The sequence below is a fragment of the Sinocyclocheilus anshuiensis genome, unplaced genomic scaffold (assembly GCF_001515605.1).
Source record: "Sinocyclocheilus anshuiensis isolate Anshui unplaced genomic scaffold, SAMN03320099.WGS_v1.1 scaffold487, whole genome shotgun sequence".
Lineage (NCBI taxonomy): Eukaryota > Metazoa > Chordata > Actinopteri > Cypriniformes > Cyprinidae > Sinocyclocheilus > Sinocyclocheilus anshuiensis.
In genome coordinates, this window is record NW_015548240.1 from 1066895 (window position 1) to 1086857 (window position 19963).

The 19963-nt window shown below is 36.8% G+C and overlaps 1 protein-coding gene and 1 long non-coding RNA gene across 3 annotated transcripts in view; one reads left to right on the forward strand and one right to left on the reverse strand.

The window, feature by feature from the left end:
* Window positions 1–19963, forward strand: part of LOC107654978 (uncharacterized) — a 23420-nt gene that overhangs the window by 338 nt on the left and 3119 nt on the right. Inside the window, exon 2 of the long non-coding RNA XR_001630378.1 lies at window positions 995–1148. This is a non-coding gene — a long non-coding RNA (uncharacterized LOC107654978). The remainder of the gene's footprint in view (window positions 1–994; window positions 1149–19963) is intronic.
* The window catches only part of LOC107654977 (thrombospondin-2-like), a 25093-nt gene continuing 10372 nt past the window's right edge, over window positions 5243–19963 (reverse strand). For both annotated transcript variants that reach the window (XM_016442345.1, XM_016442346.1), the window contains 14 exons: window positions 17773–17949; window positions 17417–17590; window positions 15039–15166; window positions 14649–14801; window positions 11299–11517; window positions 10338–10445; window positions 10089–10248; window positions 9793–9911; window positions 9468–9702; window positions 7902–8129; window positions 7528–7799; window positions 7355–7452; window positions 7134–7273; window positions 5243–6609 (listed from right to left, as the gene is read on the reverse strand). In XM_016442345.1, coding sequence (XP_016297831.1) covers window positions 6602–6609; window positions 7134–7273; window positions 7355–7452; window positions 7528–7799; window positions 7902–8129; window positions 9468–9702; window positions 9793–9911; window positions 10089–10248; window positions 10338–10445; window positions 11299–11517; window positions 14649–14801; window positions 15039–15166; window positions 17417–17590; window positions 17773–17949 — 2219 coding nt within the window. In that variant the 3' untranslated portion in view covers window positions 5243–6601. The remainder of the gene's footprint in view (window positions 6610–7133; window positions 7274–7354; window positions 7453–7527; window positions 7800–7901; window positions 8130–9467; window positions 9703–9792; window positions 9912–10088; window positions 10249–10337; window positions 10446–11298; window positions 11518–14648; window positions 14802–15038; window positions 15167–17416; window positions 17591–17772; window positions 17950–19963) is intronic.

Below are 19963 nucleotides of genomic sequence, written 5' to 3' on the forward strand. Positions count from 1 at the left end.
GTATTCTTCTTATTATTAATTATTGTTAATAAAATAAAACATTATTAATATAAGTAGGCTATATTGTTATTTTAAGTATTATATTCTATATATTTTTATATTCTATTAAAATAAAATCTATATATTGTATTTTCCATTACATTTTTTTTTAGTAACACATTAAGCCATTTAATGTCGTAACAGAGGAATACTTTCCAGTAGAGGTCGCCATTGTACAGATGATATACTTGCTTCTGTATACTTGCAGTTTTGCTTTATTCATCTATCTGCAACCACTGATGTTCTTTATTCAGTGTCCTCTAATTCTCTGAACTAGTGTGCTATAGTTCAGAGAATTGGTATAGTCCACCCAAAAATTAAAATTCTGTCATAATTTACTCACTGTCTGTCTGTTCTTCAGACAGTGGATTGATTCAGCTTGAATTATAAAGTGAACCAACCATATATTGTCAACCATTAGCGATAAGAGTATAAAAGATATTTAATGCTTAAATGGCAACAGCAAACAGTGGGGGAACTCTGAAAATTGTGTCTAGCAGCAGGCCGTATATAAAACTGTGGTTTAGACAAAGTGGGAGGTCTGGCTTCTGTGCTGTAAAGGCACACACCCTCAGCAGTTGGAGAACCATTAAGTTCTGGAAAAACTAGGGATTTGGCATGCCACACCTTTGGATTATTAATTTATGAACATCTATGGAGTTCTGTTCTTTCCACAGAGCATGACCTGCTATTCATTGATTCATTATTAGAATTATAACTGGGCTGTACTCATTGTGAACCTGATAATGTCAACGGGTGAGTGGAGTCAGTACAAGACATTTTTGCACCCTGAGCCCATGTACAAACCTGAATGTCAAAGATAAACTCTTACATTTTATGTTACCGAGAAGCTACGGCAGAGATTTCAGCTGTTAACTCAAGCAGTCACGAGTGTCTGTATCATAAAGGTGCTGGTTTATGTTAGGAGCTCAAAGCCTTTTTACTTGCCTTACAGGATGCTGAACTTCCAACCTGGTTTAATGGAAACTACTTACTGTTTTCACATTCACATGCGATTCTCCAGAACACCAAACACCCTTGCCATTCCGACCTTTGCTGTTTGGGCAGCTCTTTGAACCCTGCAACCAGACAAGCAAATATTTCTGAAGGTAAACTGAAACTCAACCAGCAATGTCAAGCATGAACACAATATTTACCCATCCTGTTGTAAGTCATAATGAAATGCCCTTTTTCTGTAACAACATAACTGAAGAACTTGGCTGACATCATATCAAGATGGTTTCTATAGCTTAAGAAAAAAAGTGTAAATTATACTTCAATGGTAGCACAAGTAGTGTTTTTTTTTTCCTGCAAATCAGCACAGGCCTGTATCTTAACTTTTCATACACCTCCATCGCAATGCAGACATGCGCCACGGGGGAGCAGAAGTGTGAATATATCATCTGACAGCTGTATTTAATGACAGCCATACAAGAGAGTGCAGGCTTACAAAACAGATCCAGAGCCAATAAGACATTGGCTGTGGAAAATGAATCACAGCTATAATTGGCCATCAGACACAACCATCCATCACATCTTTGTATGCAAATAATAGCTTATATAAAGCATGTAAGGGACAGTTTAGCTCTGTGTCGACATGCAGCTCATCCAGTTGGGGTTTATTTTCCAATAACTGCAATAGCGAATTATCCCACTTAATACTTGGCTATTTGCCAAACAAGCACACAAAAAATCTATTATTTACTAGGGTAAAATGTACTTATTTTGTCTTCTCAGAAACATGCATCTGTAGATTCTGAAGGGCAGTACTAAATGAAAGAATATGATATTTTAACAAAATGAGGCAAAACTACACATCAATCATCATCCTGTTCAAAAAGTTTACACCCCCTTGTTTCATTCTTGAGCATCGGTGAATGTTTTCACCATCTTTAATAGTTGTGAGTTCATTAGTTGTTCTTAATGTGAAAAGATTAATCTCAAAATCATTCAGTCACTGTTGTAAAGGGTTGAATGTGCAGGTTCTGAAGAACAATTGACAGTTTAACTGGGACTCATGAACAACTCATGAAATTCTTTACAGAACAAAAAACAGTTGTGGATCATCCTGGTAACGACAACAAGGTAAAGTTCACTTACTTTTCCCACAACCCTGTGAATGAGTGCGTTTGCATTCACGTTCTACCCTATTATGCTTTTGAACTATTATGGTCATGTATATTTTTACCTGTATATTACCTTAGCTTACCGTCCACACGGAGACGCGTTTAGCTGTATACGCATACATTTTGTATCGTATAGGCGTTTCGTCCAGACGGATCCGGCGTTTTGGGAGAGTGAAACCGATATTTTTTTAAACCGGGACCCGAGTGGATAAATCTGAAAACGCCGCCCTTGCGTTTTCGTGTGGACAGTCATCAGCCCACGTCTCGCCCCTAGTCAGACACCGCTACGTCACGTAACAGCAACAAAAACATGAACAAACACTGAACGATTGTCTTTTTATTAACTAACATTGACACAGATTAATAAATGTATAAGATCGGATAGGGAAAGCTCTGGCTTCGTGTGGACGTAGCCTAATGTTCCAAACAGTCCATTGCAATGTACAAAATAATCGTCATAGTAACAAGACGAACATTGCAACAATATAATGGCAATATAATATTATCTCTGAAGACGTCTGCAACTGATAACCGATACGCAAAAAGGCGGCAGTACTATATTTGTGAAAAATATGAGAAGGAGCGTGTGATGTGATACGAAAGACATGTGATGTACTTCCATAGACAACAATGAATATATATTATGAATATCATAATATTAGAATCTGACATCTGCTATTGACCAATCAGAATGAAGGATTGCAGATAGCCTACCATGCGATATTCTTTATGACTTGTGGATTGCTATTAAATGAATTGTTTTTGCCCTGTTATTGTGCAGAGTGCAGTATAATTTATTCAGGATTTTCATCTAGCTGTATCTGTTCCCTTGCAGAAACTTGTAATCATTTCATTGTTTTTGTTTCCATGCTAAACTGCATGGCTCTGATAAGTTATGTGCCTGTGGTGCTCGGCCACTTGTTAACATTTATTTGGTTGACAGCACTTGCTAACTTTAACGTCAGTCACTGAGAAAATTCACAGTCAGGTCAAATTTAAGAAGAATTTACCTTAATGTTTACCAAATGAAGCCCACGTGTGGATTATTGCTCATAGAAAGCAACATTTGGTGCAGGTCTTCCACTGTATTTGACTGTATGTAGTGCTAAACACATGAACAAGGCTGCAAACCGAATGAGACAGTTTAAGATTATAGAACGGAGTGTGTGAAACGTGTGCAAGAGGAAGATTTAAAATGCAAGAGTTAATTTCTACCATATGTTGGAAGTTGTTTTGTAAAAGAACAGTTGTTTCTGGAAAAGAACCTGGCAATGTCTCACTTAAGGTCCATGAGGGAACCCGGGTACTGTAAAAGACTTTAACTTTTGAGGACTGGCATAATTAAAGATCCTGGCCTGGTGCCCTATTCATTTGGTTTTAACAGCAGTAGTTGGGAATGACAGTAGTCTCTTAACTTGTTTATCTCTTAAAGTTAGTGTTTCTGGCTTGTTAAAATGCGCATATTTACGTCTCTTTGGCCAAACGCATTTACAAGATATCAATGGTATCTTGGCTTCGACTCTAAAGCAGCTGCAAGTCCCAAATGTCAGTTTGTGTTTTGAAGCAGACTTTAAAAGTGTGCCTGCTGGAGATCACAAAAGACTTGGAACCTTTCAAATGTAAGCAGAAGGGATCAAAATTTGTGATGAGGTTTACAAATTGCTAGCGCATGCAACTACAATGTAAACCATGGGAAAGGATGTAGCTGGTTAATGCCTGGCTTTTGTCATTTCATTGCAAATTAAACATTTTCAACTAGGTTCTCATATGCTATTGTGGGACGTTTGCACAACAGTGCTCTTTGTTTGGAGTCTTTGGGTATCACTGGAATATTGTTGAAGATTTTATGCTTTCCGTTTGTCACCCTACTGCCACTTAAGACCTTGTTGGCGAATGTGGGAAATCATTGCTAGAATATCATCATATTGTTGATGCAACAGTCAGTGTTTAATTGTGTATTAATGTAAGTATGCACAGTATTTAAATGTACATTACTACTAGTACTAATACGAAGAGCCAAAAATCAAACTCGATTGAGGGCCATGGGCCAAAAGCAAATGTTGTATTATATCAAATTATAAAACGGATAGTTCTGGTCCTTGATTCTGATTGGCTGAGCCGTGTTGTAAATTACTCTACAAACATACACCTTTGTTTACTTTGTGTGTTGCTTGGCAACCACTTTGCTGCAACCACAACTGTTTCTGAGGAGCTACATTGTTTGGTGGAAGAATACTGTTTTTATTAATATCATTACACTTTATTTGGTCTGTTTTATTTTGTGAAACCTAACTACGTATATGGAATAACCGTTTTATAAAAGCAGCCGTAGAGGTTTTACGGAGGTTTTACTCCGCTTCAGCTGTTATAAATTCACTGTAAATCACGGCTTCTTGGGGCTTATTGCTTTATTATATTATATTAAAATGTATTAAATAAAAAAAAAAAAAGTTTATTGTAATTTTTAAAATTTAAAATGTAATTTTTTTTTACATTTCAGTGCAAAAATAAAACAAAAAATATTAAAACAAAACTATAAATTGGAAAACAAATGAGTAATTAGAATGTTTATTTAAAAAATCCTTTACCTGAAAGTTTGAGTTAGCAAGACAGCGATTATAAACATAATGAAGCTGTAAAAGTTGACTAGCAAGTAGATGAGTGTTCCTGTTGGGTGTGATGAAATGTAAAAATCACAATCTGATGTATTTTATGTTGCAGAATAAAATGTGAAGATTGAGTTGTGTTAACCACAGGCCTTATTTCAAGCAAAAACCAATAAAAAAAAACACTGACTTCAAGACGACAGAACCAGAAGTGCTGAAATGCGACCTGGTTTCTGGGTTTTGGCCTACAAAAGACTTATGAATGTCACCCTTGTAGCACTATTTGTATACAAAAGACTTGTTAAAGAGATAGCTCACCCAAAAACATTCATGTCATCATTGAACTAATGGCTGTGCATACTTTACCAAGGCATAAAATCACATGTACTGATCTAAAACAAATTCAAGTGAGCTTTGGAGGAAAGTGAATATAGGCCCATGTTCCAGTACTTTCAGGTCACTTGTGCATGAACAGATAAAACAGTTGTTTATTGAAGGAAAGACATGATGCAGGGTTTATGGAAGCCACATAAATGATCTGATAGACATCTCTAAAAACAGTCATACATCCCATTATAGTATTTGGAACTTCTCCGAAACACCAGTCCAAATGAAAAACTGTCTAAACCTTTTATTAAAGAAAAACCTGTGACAACTGTGAGAATAACATTAGAAAACTTTACAAGGTTTTCTGGGGATGTGGCATAAAAATCCAAGGCATTGCACTTTTTACAAAATATAAAAATGGTTATGAAAATAAAATAATTTAACAAGCAAAAGAAAGACAAAACAGATGAATGTTCAGGCTCAAAAATCTGGACGATGCATGACAATCTCTTATGTATGAGAGTCTTTGTTTCTCTGATACAAACAGAACTGTTCGTCCTATTACGTCTTGTGTTCTCCATGACAGTTTCTTTAGTAAACAGACAAAACATAAGAAACTAAATGAAAAAGTGGTTCAAGACCAGCAAATCTGTGTTAAATGTAACAAATGCAGTGTGGCATCACAGGACAAAAACAAAACGAAACATTAGCACACTCATTCTCACATTTGAAAAACACTTCTATCAAGTAAAAAAATGACATAGGCATGAAATTGCATTATGGATGTCTAGAAGCGCAGCAATAAAATGTACTTTTTAAAATCTTTATTTCTGCAATAGTCAAATTTTGTCAGTGTAAACAAATAAATTAGTATTTACAACGTCTAGGTTCTGAAAGCATTGCGCAAAAAAAAAAAAAACGGACATAACTTGATACTGAATTGCAAGGGTCATATAAATACTTTACACAAGTAATTATGATACAGTCTTAATATAAACATCTTCATCTCAAAGGTCTCTAAAACATTTATATGCTGATCAAACCCAAAACCCGTTAGAATCGAGGGTTGTAGAAAAAGATGTCTTATTGTCTTCATTACAACAACAAATCCAAAGGAGAAAAAATTCTGCACATTGTAACAATACACAGGAAGTAAAAAAAATCTTGTGCAAGTAAAGCAGTTGGTGATAAAAATGTCAGAGGATGAAGCTTTGTGATTGCTTTTCCTCTAGATTGTGTTTCATTTTGTAAAGAAATACCACATGTAATGTTCAATTAACCGTACCCAAACTTTGGCTAAAAAATACTGACTCAAGGACACAAAAACATTGATAAGAAAAATCCCCATAAATGTGCTTGTAATTTAAGTTAATTCTTTCTCCTCAGGAGGAGGTTTGGGGCCTGTTTCCTTTTTGTAGTCCACCAAAGTCTTGTGTGTTTTGTCAGAGAGTGAAAATGTGTTGTTGTGCTATAGTTTTTTAAGGGAGTCATTTCTTCTCTTTCTCAGTTATCTAAAAAGCAGAAAAAAGTGGTTAACTGGCTTGTAACAAGTGAAAGTCTTGGCTTTGCTTGTCTTTTCTGTTATGCTATACAATATTTTATCAGATAACAATAATAATAATAATAACAACAGCAACAATAATAATGTCTTAAATGAATAATAAAAATAAAAACAATTCCCATTTTTTTGCTACTAAATAAGTAATCTCAAATACTTATGCAAATATATTCTATAAATACGTACATTTTAAAAAATAAGGTATAAAACAAAAACATATACGCATGAATAATAATAAAACTTTACAATTATATTTATCATTAATTCCTGTAATATAATATAATATAATATAATATAATAATGCATTTTTACTTCATTTATATTAACATTTACATTTATTAAAAATTAATTTGAGTATTAATATAAAAGCACTAAAATTATATACTGAGATTAGTATATAATGTATAAAATTGTTTATACAGAGATTAGTGTGTCATTTTAATAAATGGCCACCTTCTGTTATGACAAACTACTCACCTCGACACTCGTACTTGAGATCAGAGAAGTAAACCAGTTCTTGGGAAAACACGAACAGTCCTAATCTCCCTCCTGCAAAGGTTTTATCATAAACTGGCCCCGAGTCTGCCATGATCTGTTTCCCCTCATAAACCACCACTCTGGAGAAAAGGAATATAGGTCTGTTAACTCTACACACTTGACAAGATTACGTGGCAGTTAAAGGCCTTCCCGTTAATCACCTGATGAATCCTGTCTTGGGTCTGTGGATGAGATGCCACCTGTACGCAGTGTAATCCTTCCAGCCGATATTCTTAGGGTCGTGCCACAGTGTGCGGACCTGCCAGACCACATGCAGCAATTAGCTTATCATGAATGCTAACAGATGTCATATTTGCTGAGCAGTCAGCCTCACCTGTCCAGGAGTGTCACCAGTGTGCCAGAGGGCGTTACGCAGGTGTTCCCCTGTGCCCGTGGTAGAGTTGACCACTTTCAGAGAAACTCCAGCGATGCCAAAAGCTTTTGAAGGATTAACTTCCCAGTACGTCTGAGTTATCTGCTTCCACATTACCACATAAAATCGACTGCTGGATTGATATCCAAACACAAACCCAGCATAGTCGTCATCTCTGTCAGTGTTGACGTAGAAAGTGCCACTGAAATCCACAGCGTTGAACTCATCGAAACCTGAAGAGCGATTAAAACGCTGAAGTCTCATTTACTCAAAGACAACAAACTCTAATTAAAAATCATGACCAGACGGGCTACTCTGACAGCTCACATACTCACCCACTGCAATACCGGGGTCAGAATTGGCCGTCTGAACCAACTCTTTGCCCTGATGTCTGACCACCCAGTTGGGATCAATTTGTGTAGTTCCTTTGGGGTCCAAATGCACCATCTGAAACTTCCGGAAGTCAGTGTTACCAATGGCGTCGTTCTCAGGGCACACATCCAAAATGTCTGGAATGTTGTCATTGTCAAAATCATCTCTGCAGACATCGCCTCTTCCATCCCCTGTAGATAAAGTTAGATTAGTTCATCATTCATATCAGTAGATCTGTTAAAGTGGTTAAATCTGCCATCCTTACTTTTTTACAACCAAAAACATATACACATACACAATACAATACATGCTTCATTTATATTAATATTTAGGTTTATAAAAATGTAAATAATACATATTCAAAAAAATAATTATTAAAATAAAAACAGTAGTAATTAGCCAATTAATAATAATAATAATAATCCTGCCCACAATTTCGAGTGTGATTATATTATATTATATTATATATTGGTTAATAATTATTTAATTAATTTGAATATTCATATAAATTAACTAAAATTTTTTATATTATACTACAGAATATTATTACATGTAATATATTACATTTTTCTTTATTACTTTTTACTGTTTTTTTATTTTAATAATTCTTTTTTATAATATTTATTAGTACATAATCTGAACATTAATATAAATGAACTAAAAATTATTATATTGTACTATATTATTGAGTATTGTGGGTAATAAAATTGTAAGTGCTACACCAAAAGGAGAAATACTGTAACAAAAAAGAAGCAGAAAGTTTCATCTGGTATCCCAGCTCTCCTCTTTAAGCACAAAGCAATCTCAGCTGTCTTTTCATGTCATGTACATTAACATATGACTGGCTTCAAATGTGAAATCTATTAAATCCAGACTTTAGCACTCAAATAAAAGGGAAAAGTCAAGTAGGCTTTTGCACAGATGCCAGCTCTTTGCTAATGTGTCTGTTTTTACAGTAGTTGACTTTCTCTCTTTGGAACCATCTTGACACTATCAAATAAACAAAATATAATGAGGTGTGAGAAGTAAGCTAGCACCTGACAACTTCGACCTCCAAATGTAACCTGTTTCCATTTTCCCACCAACAAAAAAAATAAGGTAGCCTTAACAAAATGCAGCACAGTGGGGCAAACCACATGCAAGCTGTGAGAGTGTGACATCATTTTCCTTGACCCTGGCTACACTTAAGGACATTTTCCAGTTGTAAATATGTCTAAATCTCAAAGGGAAAAATGTGGCCAAAAAAACTTGGACAAAAATGAACAGATTAAAGAGGACTGGCTCTGACTCTTTTAAAGTTTTGTAAAGTTAGCCATGCAGATAAATTACCATTTTAAGCAAATGGTTGTCTTTTAAGCAAAAAAAATTAACATTTCAGCCACTGTTGCATTTCTAGACAGAAATGAAGTCTCAGCATTTCTATAACTGTTATTGTGTGTGCATCCATGTGCTAACCTTTCTTTTCACAGTCAGTAGAAACTCAGACAAACACTTCTACTGAAGATATTTTAAGCAATAGATTCACTCACCATCAGAGTCTAATTGATCTTTGTTTGGCACCAGTCTGCAGTTGTCCTTGTCATCTGGGATTCCGTCATTATCATCATCAAAATCACAAGCATCTCCTTTCCCATCTTTGTCATGGTCGGCCTGGTTGGCATTGGGAATGTAGGGACAATTATCCAGGCTGTTCTGGTGGCCGTCCTCATCAATGTCCTGATTGTTGTCGCACTCGTCACCAACTCGGTCATTATCGGAGTCAGTCTGTTAAAACATACAAATTACTTTGTTAAACTGCTGCAAAACATTCCTCCTTGTGTTTACTGGAAAGAGTTGAGATAGAGCCTGTTGTACCTGGTCAGGGTTGTGCAGCAGAGGACAGTTATCACACTGGTCTCCCACTCCATCCATATCTGTGTCCTTCTGGTCAGTATTGTACATGTAGGGGCAGTTATCATGCTCATTCAGAACCTCTGCAACACAAGCAAACGGTTAACCATCTGGAAAAACAACAAATCTGCACCTGACTGTCGTGAGGCATTTGCATTGCTTTCGGTTTATTATATATTTACTTTAAAAAATGCACTTGGGTTTAAACAACAAGTTTTGTTGACTTAGTAATTGTGGGAATGCATGTGGTAGTTTCTCACCATCTCCATCAATGTCTACAGAGCAGGCATCTCCCTCGCCATTACCGTCTGTGTCGATCTGAGCAGGGTTGTGCTCATATGGACAGTTATCACAACGATCACCGACAAGATCTTTATCGTAGTCAAATTGCCTTGGATTGTACAGTAGAGGACAGTTGTCCTGGGGCACGGGAGAAAAAAAAAGCTTAGTTTACATAAAAACAAAACATGACTCATTTTTATTAATATATAATTAAGAAGTCTGCCTACCCCCTCATCCATTATTCCATCATTATCATCGTCTTTGTCACAGGCGTCTCCTTGACCGTCTTTATCAAAGTCTTCTTGGCCTGAGTTTGGAAGTTTGGGACAATTGTCCTGCACGATAAAAGGAAAAAAATATAATTTTCCTTAGTTGGAAAAATTAACATTTAGGACTACTTGATGTGTTAAAAATGAATGCAACTAATGTAGCATCTGTTTTACTGTCTATGAATTAAGTAGACTATTTAAAATACACTTCTAGATTAATTTAGGGATTCAATGTGCAATTATACTCTAAAGTTAAAAGTGTGCAACAAGTAGGATTTTTTAAAAAGAAATTAATACTTTTATTTAGCAAGGGAGCATCAAATTGATCGAAAGTGACAGTAAAGACATTTATAATGATTTATATTTCAAAAACTTTCTATTCATTAAAGAATCTTGAAAGTTTCTTGGTCTCCACAAAAAACATTAAGTAACAACCTTTTCAACACTGATAATAATAAGAAATGTTTGAGCACCAAATCAAAAAAAAAAAATATATATACACCTTGCTACGTGTACTGCGTTAGGCTAACTGAGACTTGTCATTTGCACTTATATATTGTTGCTCTTTTGTTAGTTTTGACTGCTTTTATTGTCCTCATTTGTAAGTCACTTTGGATAAAAGCGTCTGCTAAATGACTAAATAAATAAATAAATCAGCATATTAGAATGATTTCTGAAGGATCATGTGACACTGAAGACTGGAGTAATGGCTGCTGAAATTTCAGCTTTGCCATCACAGGAAAATTTTATTTTTAAAGTATATTTTATGTATTTTTGAACAAATAAATGCAGCATTGGTGAGCATGAGTGACGTCTTTCAAAAATGCAATTATTTTCAGAAACTTTTGCAATTAGGCCTAATTGGTCGCATGTTTAGTCAATTATCTTATAGCCACAGAAAAGACAATAACTCTATTACCTTTTTGCAGTGATAGGATTGGTTGGCTCCACACACCAGGTTCTGATTGGGCCAGCCATCAAGGTCAGAGTCCTCGCCGCAGATAAGGCCGTCCCCAGCATAGCCGATCTTACACTCACATTTAAACATGGGGTCAGTGAAGTGGCCAAGGTAGATACACTCAGCGGACCTGTGGCAGCTGTGAGTCTTGTCTTTGCAGGGGTTTTCTTGCTCGCATACCTGAAAAATAAACAGACTTCAGAAATGCTTAACAGCAGTCCAATTATGGTGAATGAACTGGTTCATAGCCTCAGGAGACAACTGGGAATTATGCTGTGAGGCCCTGAAACCACTTAAACTCCAAAATCACTTAAAAAAATGTTTATGCTTCATTTGCAAAGCCTTCCTTATATGGTATCAGCACATATCATTTGAAAGCTTAGAGTGTCTTCTTTACAAAGAATACCATTATTTTTGGTTTTATGATACATAAAGCAGTAAAATGAAGCTTAGAAATGTATTTGTCCCACACACGAATTTCCTAATGATTTTAATTTTTTAAACGAATAATTTTTCCGAAGAATGTTTATTTTTTATATTTTTCACAAAACAGTCAAGTCATATATTACAAGAAAGCTCTTATTCTCAGGAATTTGACTATGTAGTTTATTTCATTGTGTGACAATCACAGATCGAATGACCTTCAATAGAATCACGATGTGAAATTTGATACCTCTGAGGAAACATTCAGATGTGTCAAATTCCTACTTGCACGATTGCTTCAGTCAGCCGCAAACAGCCAAAAATTATAAACTATATTATCTTTTAGATTAGGATCTCTTCTTTCAAACGAGACCATTTTCACGTTTCTGTGTGCTCGCATTGGTGAGAAATCCACTGTTTTGTCACAGAAGCGCAACAGAAGCGCACCAGAGAAAAAAAGACGCTCTTTTGGCAAACACGCGCTCTCCAAATCATAGCAGCTCCGGCCAGCGGCTCTTATGTTCTACAACTCTGGACTACTCTGGGCTGCTCAGTGGGGGCAATAGGTCAGATTACACGCCACTCAAGCTCGCCGGCCACTCAGAGCCGTGAAATTTGACACCTCTGGGTCAATAGACAGAAGGGAGAGAGAGAGGACAGTAAACCAAAAGCTAAAGATGATGAAGAACGTTCAGCGGCGCGGTGGAGAGGAAAGGACGCGCGTCTGGTGAGCGCATATGAGCGCTTTTGCTCCGTTTTTGATAGAATCATTATTTTGAAACGTAAAAGCACAGCTAACAATCTGATAAACGATGTATTGACTGTAAAGTACAGTACAGGATGCGTTTCAGTAAATATACATGGATATTATTACAGTGCTATGTTTATAAACAACTATTTCTTTGTTTCACATTCTGAAGACCAGATAGCAGCCGTGAGCCTGTGGCAGAAGCAGTTAGCACGGAGCTAGCGGCGCAGCTCACGTGTGATCTTCAGGAGGCAGCTGATGCAGGCACTGGATGCTGATGCAGAGGTGATGCAGGGGTCTAAAATTATGCACATAAATGGAATGATATAAAGCTGGAGGATGTGGATTCTGTTTTAGATTGTAATAAACCACATGGATTTTACCATTTATAGAGTCTTGTGTCTCCTGAAAGAAAAAAACTAATTGTATAAAACACAAAATTTTATATTTGGTATAATTCGCTTATGCCATTTTGTATATTACTACTTAGACAAACATAAAAATGAAACATAATTTAGTCAATAATCAAGAAAAGTGCTATGGCACATAATAAAATAGGATTCTGGGGATAGTAAAATAGGATTCTGGGGGTAATATGCTTTATTTACATTTAGTCATTTAGCAGACTCTTTTATCCAAAGCGATTTGCAAATGAGGATGCTTTATAAAACCTGTTTTTGCAAAGGAAACTCACAAAGACACTTTTAGACGCAAAAAAGGGAAAACTTTACTCCCTTCGATTATAATTCAATAACTCCTGTTTAGAAGCTGTTATTTGAAAGATTATTTTTTTCTAGCACATCTTGGCATCTAGTGGAATCAAACAATATAAGTTGCAGAGAGCTGGAGCAAATAGAACCTGAATAACAGATTTTCAAAAAAAAAAATCTGAAAAAAAAAATCAAAAAGCGTTTTTTTTTGTGTTTATTGTAATATTTAAAACATATATAATGTTATTTATGAATAATTACAACCATATTTTGTAGTTAAAAGAGTTTTCTATACAATGACACCATTTTTTTGTATGTGTGTAGGGTAAACATTTGAATTTGGGTATGTCAAATTTAGGCGAAAATACACAAAAACGCCACAGAGCTTAAGGGGAAGACTTTCTATTGATAATTTCCTACTATTTTGTTGGTTTCAGCTGTGCAAAACTGGGCAGTTTATATGATGAATAATTACAACCATATTTTGTAGTTAAAAGAGTTTTCTATACAATGACACCATTTTTTTGTATGTGTGTAGGGTAAACATTTGAATTTGGGTATGTCAAATTTAGGCGAAAATACACAAAAACGCCACAGAGCTTAAGGGGAAGACTTTCTATTGATAATTTCCTACTATTTTGTTGGTTTCAGCTGTGCAAAACTGGGCAGTTTATATGAAAAGCTATTGGATCGCAGCAATAAAATGTGAGACAATTCCTTTCAGCACTTTGTCAATTTACTACTCTTGGGCGCTGCATCAAAGCAATGCAAGCTGGAGCTTGGTGACAAACCTATTAGTTGTGGACGTTATGAAACTTTTGGACAAAAATGAGTCAGCTTTCCAAGAAATCTGCAAAATGTATTCATCCGAGAGGAATGGAAGAACTAGAGCAAGATCCATATGCTTGGCCACCATTATGGGCCCGAAAGATTTTTTTCATTTAGAAGAAATGCTTTGTCCAAAATATCTCAGAATACACTTTCTACTCAGACTATCACTCTGGAGCAACTTTGTGCAAAAGTTCCACAACTTTAGCATAAATACAAACAACATAATGCATGGTCCACAGTCATTTCTGGGAAAGAACTGTCCGATTAGACAAGAAGAGACAATTTTGTTTAGAAGGCATGAAGTGGCAGTTTTACATAAAATAGCTGATTCCAAAATAATAGTAAAGTATGAATTATTTACCATAACTCAGAAAACAAATGGAATACATCACGTTTGAACTAGCACTTTCAGTTTTATGTACAAAATCTGTACATCATCTAATGTGCATTAGATGGTCAGCAAACAGACTGTGGGCGGCACGTAGGCTTGCTGTCTGAGATTCAGCCAGGCTAATGACACATTTATATACTTGTGCAATAACACATTTATATACTTGTGCAATAATTGATCCAATCTGTCCATAGACTGCATAACTAACCTGTTTATTTAGCTTGGCAGCCTCCACTCCCATTCCAAAGGGCTGATTGCCTTTGTATCGAGGAGGGCAAGGCAAGCAGTGGAATCCTGGGTCTGTGTTGACACAGCGCTGGGATTCACCACTTTTAAAACAAAGATCAGGTACCATGTCACACTATAGGACAGAAGAAGCAAACAGAGATGTTAGGAAACGTTTGAAAAAACATTTTTGAATAATGTTCACATTTATTGTGTTCAAATCAGTGGATCAGTTTTCGCAAGGGCTGGAGGAACATTTTTGTTTGGCTATGCTTTCCGTGTTGAATTGTGAGTAATGCAGTATAACAATTGCTTGTCACACAGCCCTAACTACATTATACTTTTCCCAGCTCCAGCTCTATTCCCTTTGTACCTCATTCACATCCTCACAGAATGTTCCATTGCCACGGAAACCGACAGGGCAGGGCCCGCACTCCCACGAGCCGTCAGCGGAGCTGGTGCAGTCAACACCCCCGAAGCACGGGTTAGATAGACAACCATCTGAGGAAGCAGGGAATAAAAAGGGAGAGGCTTTGAGTTTACTCATGAAATTGATATGCATTTCATAAATCTCAGGATGAAACTAGAGACATTATGCATGACGTGTCAGTCTAAAGTGGTCTTTAAATATTAAATAATAGAGCCCATTGATAAGATGAATTTCACATGTATGCAACCATTCAAAGGTTTTTGAAAGAAGTTTCTTATGCTAACTAAGGCTGCATTTATTTGATCAAATATGCAGTAAGAACAGTAATATTGTGAAATATGATTACATTTTAAAATAAATATTTTCTATTTTAATGTTTAATGTTGGCAAAGCTGAATTTTCAGCATCATTACTCCAGTCTTCAGTGTCACATTATCCTTCAGAAATCATTCTAATATGCTGCTTTTGGTGCTCAAGAAACATTTCTTATTATTATCAGTGTTGTAGTGCTGCTTAATATTTTTATTTAAACCATAGTGCTTTTCGATCATTTTTGATAAATTTGATGATTTTCAGAATTGTTTTGATGAATAAAAAGAATAACATTTATTTGAAATAGAATTCTTTTGTTACATTATATATGTATTTATTATTACTTTTACCTTTGCTGAATAAAAGTATTCATTTATTTGAAAAAAACTTACTGATCCCAGACTTTTGAACAGTAGTGTATCACCGTGCCTTTTCATTTCCCCTCTAACTCCCAATCAGATGCTAATTCAACTTTCCGCTTTATATTGTAATTTATCATGGTTTACAGGCAGCGTAAAAATAGACCTCTAAATGACCAACAGCTTTTAACGGTTTTAAACAGCTGCTACTTTTATTGTGACCAGACTGAGCTGAGGCAGAAGGTTTAATATTGGCTCGGCAATGGGGACAAGAGCACAGGGACATCCACAATATGGTCCCATAGATAGCCAAACACAGTCTATCAGTGAGAATATGCAGGGCCGGATATACCTCTTTTCGTGACATAGGCAAAACAAATTTTTGGGCCCCCCTTCCCTATTAATATGTTAGGCCTAATATTACCACCCAAGCAAACAAAAATATTTCTTAATCAGTGCAAACCGTTACAGTGTTTTCTATCGCAATAAGCGCTTGCATTCAGTCAATACAAATCGAATGTAGCTCTAAATTTGTTTGAGGACTGAGAAAGACCATTCCATTAATAGGCGCGGCGACGTGGCCACATAATAACCACTTCGGGAGTGCATTTCTCTAATAATTTTAACGGCTTGGAGTCACAACCACACATCAGTACTGTTCAGATGATTGTTTCAAGACATTTGACATGTTTCCGTCCTGAAATCTCATGTGTTGAACAAATTTTTTACGCACCTCATCCCAAACCTTCCGTTGCGTTATTAGAGAGAGAGAGAGAGAGAGCGAAAGAGAGAGAGGGAGAAAGAGAGATTAAGCGCGAGTGAATACCTGCGTCTGTCCGTCTCTCAGCAGCGTTCAGCAGCAGCATCTACTAATAGTGAATCTTTAAAGGGGTCATATGATGCGATTTCAAGTTTTCCTTTCTCTTTGGAGTGTTACAAGCTGATTGTGCATAGATAAGATCCCTGAAGTTCCAAAGACTAAAGTCTCAAAACCAAAGAGATATTCTTTATCAAAGTTAAGACTGCCACGCCCCCCTAAAACGGCTCATTCTAACATGCCCCCACATATCTACGTCACTATGTGGAAATATTTGCATAATGCCGCCCAAATGTTCACGCAAAGAAAGAAGGCGTGGTTTCAGTAACCGCAGTTAGTGTTGAAGCAGCCATGTCAGGGAGACGCTGTGTGTTTCTAGGCGAAAGCAAAAGCACTTTATTTGGCCTTCCGAAAGTAGATGCATTTAGGAATCTTTAAGATTACTTACAACAGAACAGCAATGCATTTTATGGACGACCGTTTCGTGAATTCAGCTGCGAAACTATTTTATTGATAAATTCGCGGGGCAGCTCTGACAAGAAGTTTCTGTTCGTGTCTCCGCGCGTGTGCATGTCTGCACTGTGTGTGCGTCTGTGAGAGAGACTGGGAGAAAGAAAGCGTGATTTCCGTAGCCTACATAAAAAAGGTGGAAGACATGGAAATAGTTTGTCATTAGCCCATAGCATAACAATAATATTATATATCTCTTCATTGTGTTTGGGCCCCCCTGGACGAGCGAACATAGGCACGTGCCTAGAATGCCTATGCGTAAATCCAGCCCTGAGAATATGTGTAGAGTGAGAAATAAATAAAAATATTGCAAGGTAACATACCAACAGGGCAGTCCTGTTTGTTGCAGGAATCAGTGTCCTTGGACTCCCCTGGGCATTTCTTGCCACCATACTGCGGATGAGGGCTGTTGCACACGCGTGTTCGTGTCCTTGTTCCTCCCCCACAGGTGGCAGAGCAGATCGCCCAAGGAGACCATGGGCCCCAGGCTCCATCAACTACAAGACAAAGAGAATACAGTAAAAATCTGAATATAAAAGAGTTTACAGAGACAAATTATCCATTTAAATTGTTTCATCCAAGATCACACTATGCAAATCGGTATAATATAGTCTTAGCTTAATTTCACAAGACTAAGTTTAATACATAAATTAAGAAGTGCAAGGCTCCCAGTACTCACTCGGACAGGGTTTGGCTTCACATTTTTTAGTCTCTCTCCCGCTGCCCTCACAGTCCTTTCCTCCCAGCTGAGGAACAGGGGAGTTACAGTGGCGAATTCGCGTGATCTGTCCCTCTCCACACGTCACAGAGCATGACGACCAGGGGGACCACAAACTCCAACCACCATCTTGACGGACTATAATGAAAAGCAGAGAACTGGCATGGTTATCAAAAACAATGGTACATGCTGCCTTTGAGTGCTTGTGGAAGACTCTGCTCTTGAGTTTGGAAGTCATAATTACGATATGATGTGCGTCCAAGTGAACTTTTAAAGGTAGGGTATATTTCTCTCTTCTCTCTTACGCTTTATTGGCAAAGTCAAAGGGGTCATGAACTGAGAAGCCAAAATTCCCTTGATCTTTTGACATATAAGAGGTCATTCTACGTACTATAAAAACATCCTGTAATTTTCAGAACTCAAAACTTTCTTGTTAGTCTATAAACAGCTTATATTGAAGCTAGTCTGCCAAAACAACAGGTTGTGGAATGTACCACTTTATGATGTAATAGTGTGGCTAAACACCGCCCCCGCAGAGGAAGATCAACTCCTGCTTCTACATCACTGCCTGTTTAGCCCCACCCACTGATTGTGCATGTAAATCAAAAGATAAAAGATGTTCCAAAGACAACAAGATGCTGTGCAGTGGAAAAACACAGTCTTAGCATTGCATTCTTTCTGATCCCAACATTAGGAAAGAGAGGAAGAACTTTATTTTTAATGAAGAACCAGACCGCGTCAGTAAGAAATCGGTCCTTTGTTCACTTCATTTTACCATGGATACAAACACGTATACATTTTCAGAAAAGGATTTTCAGAAAGACTGAAACTGAAAGATGATGCTGTGCCGACTATATTGGATCCGACAGTAACTGTTTTTATTACATGATCACTATTGCGTTGTCTGTTAAACAGATAATTTGATATTTACTGAGTATTCTTGCGTTTTTAACCTAAATCACTGCAGCATCCATCTGTGAAGGATGTAGGCTGTCAAACATAAACAACTGCTAGCCAATCATAGCAGTGGGCGTTTACTTCTGAGTCTACAATCCACCACACCTATTCAAACAGAGCGTTCTGATGAGGGGGTTAAAACAGGACAGAAAATAGCCTATTATAAATTATGATGTTTTTTGATGTAAAAATCTTGATAATATTATAAGTGGACCTCAAAGAACAGTACAAAATAAAAAGACTAAGGCAGTTCGGGACCCCTTTAAGGTGTTTGTTTACCCCTAATTCAACATACATTAGACCTGAATAAAGCTTTACTTGTATATATTATTAAAATAAGATAATTTTGGTGTTTTCCAGCAAGATTTATCAACAGCACAGAAGTTGTACTGTAATATTCACAAGTAAAACTTAACCATGACTGAAACCAAACTGCCAATGGAAAGTTGGGGCTATAACTAAATTGTGGAGGTGTTTATGTGCACTCATCCCATAAATACGATCATTCTAACATGACTTGAAGGCAGCGTTAAAGAAGCAAACAAACCCACACAAACAATGACATCTTTCATTTATATTAGTAAGTCCAGAGGCATGAGGTCCAGGAATGACGTAGGGCGGGCCTGCCAATAAACTTGATGAAGCGATGACCACCTGGCCTACAATTCTGGACCCATCACCTCATCGTCTCTTTGGGACTCAATAATCTGGCCAGTGGTGACACAATGAGCATTAAGTGCGCCTCCTCACACACTGTCAGCTGTATTCTGTTCCCACGACCACATGGGTATGAGTATACGGACTGACAATATGATGAGCAGAAAGACTGTGATTAATTTTATATAAATCTAAAAAATCTTAACATATGAATACTTATGGTTATTGTTGAGCGGTAATTGTATCAAAGGCCAGTTTGTCCATTGCTGTCCAAGATACCAGCTGGTAACATTTGTCAGTTAAAAAAAAACATTTGAGTCCACCGTAAACCAGAGTTAGCATTGGTACACCACAAAGAGCCATATGTCGCTCATTAAAACCTCACTGAGCATAAGCGATGAATACCAGCTCGTTCCCTCGCTGATGGAAAGGAGTTTATCTATTAGCACACGCTCCATAAATATTTACAACAGATGATGAAAGAAAACACCCATGTTGTTACAGAATTATCCAACTGCCACAAAATCAGGTCAGGAAT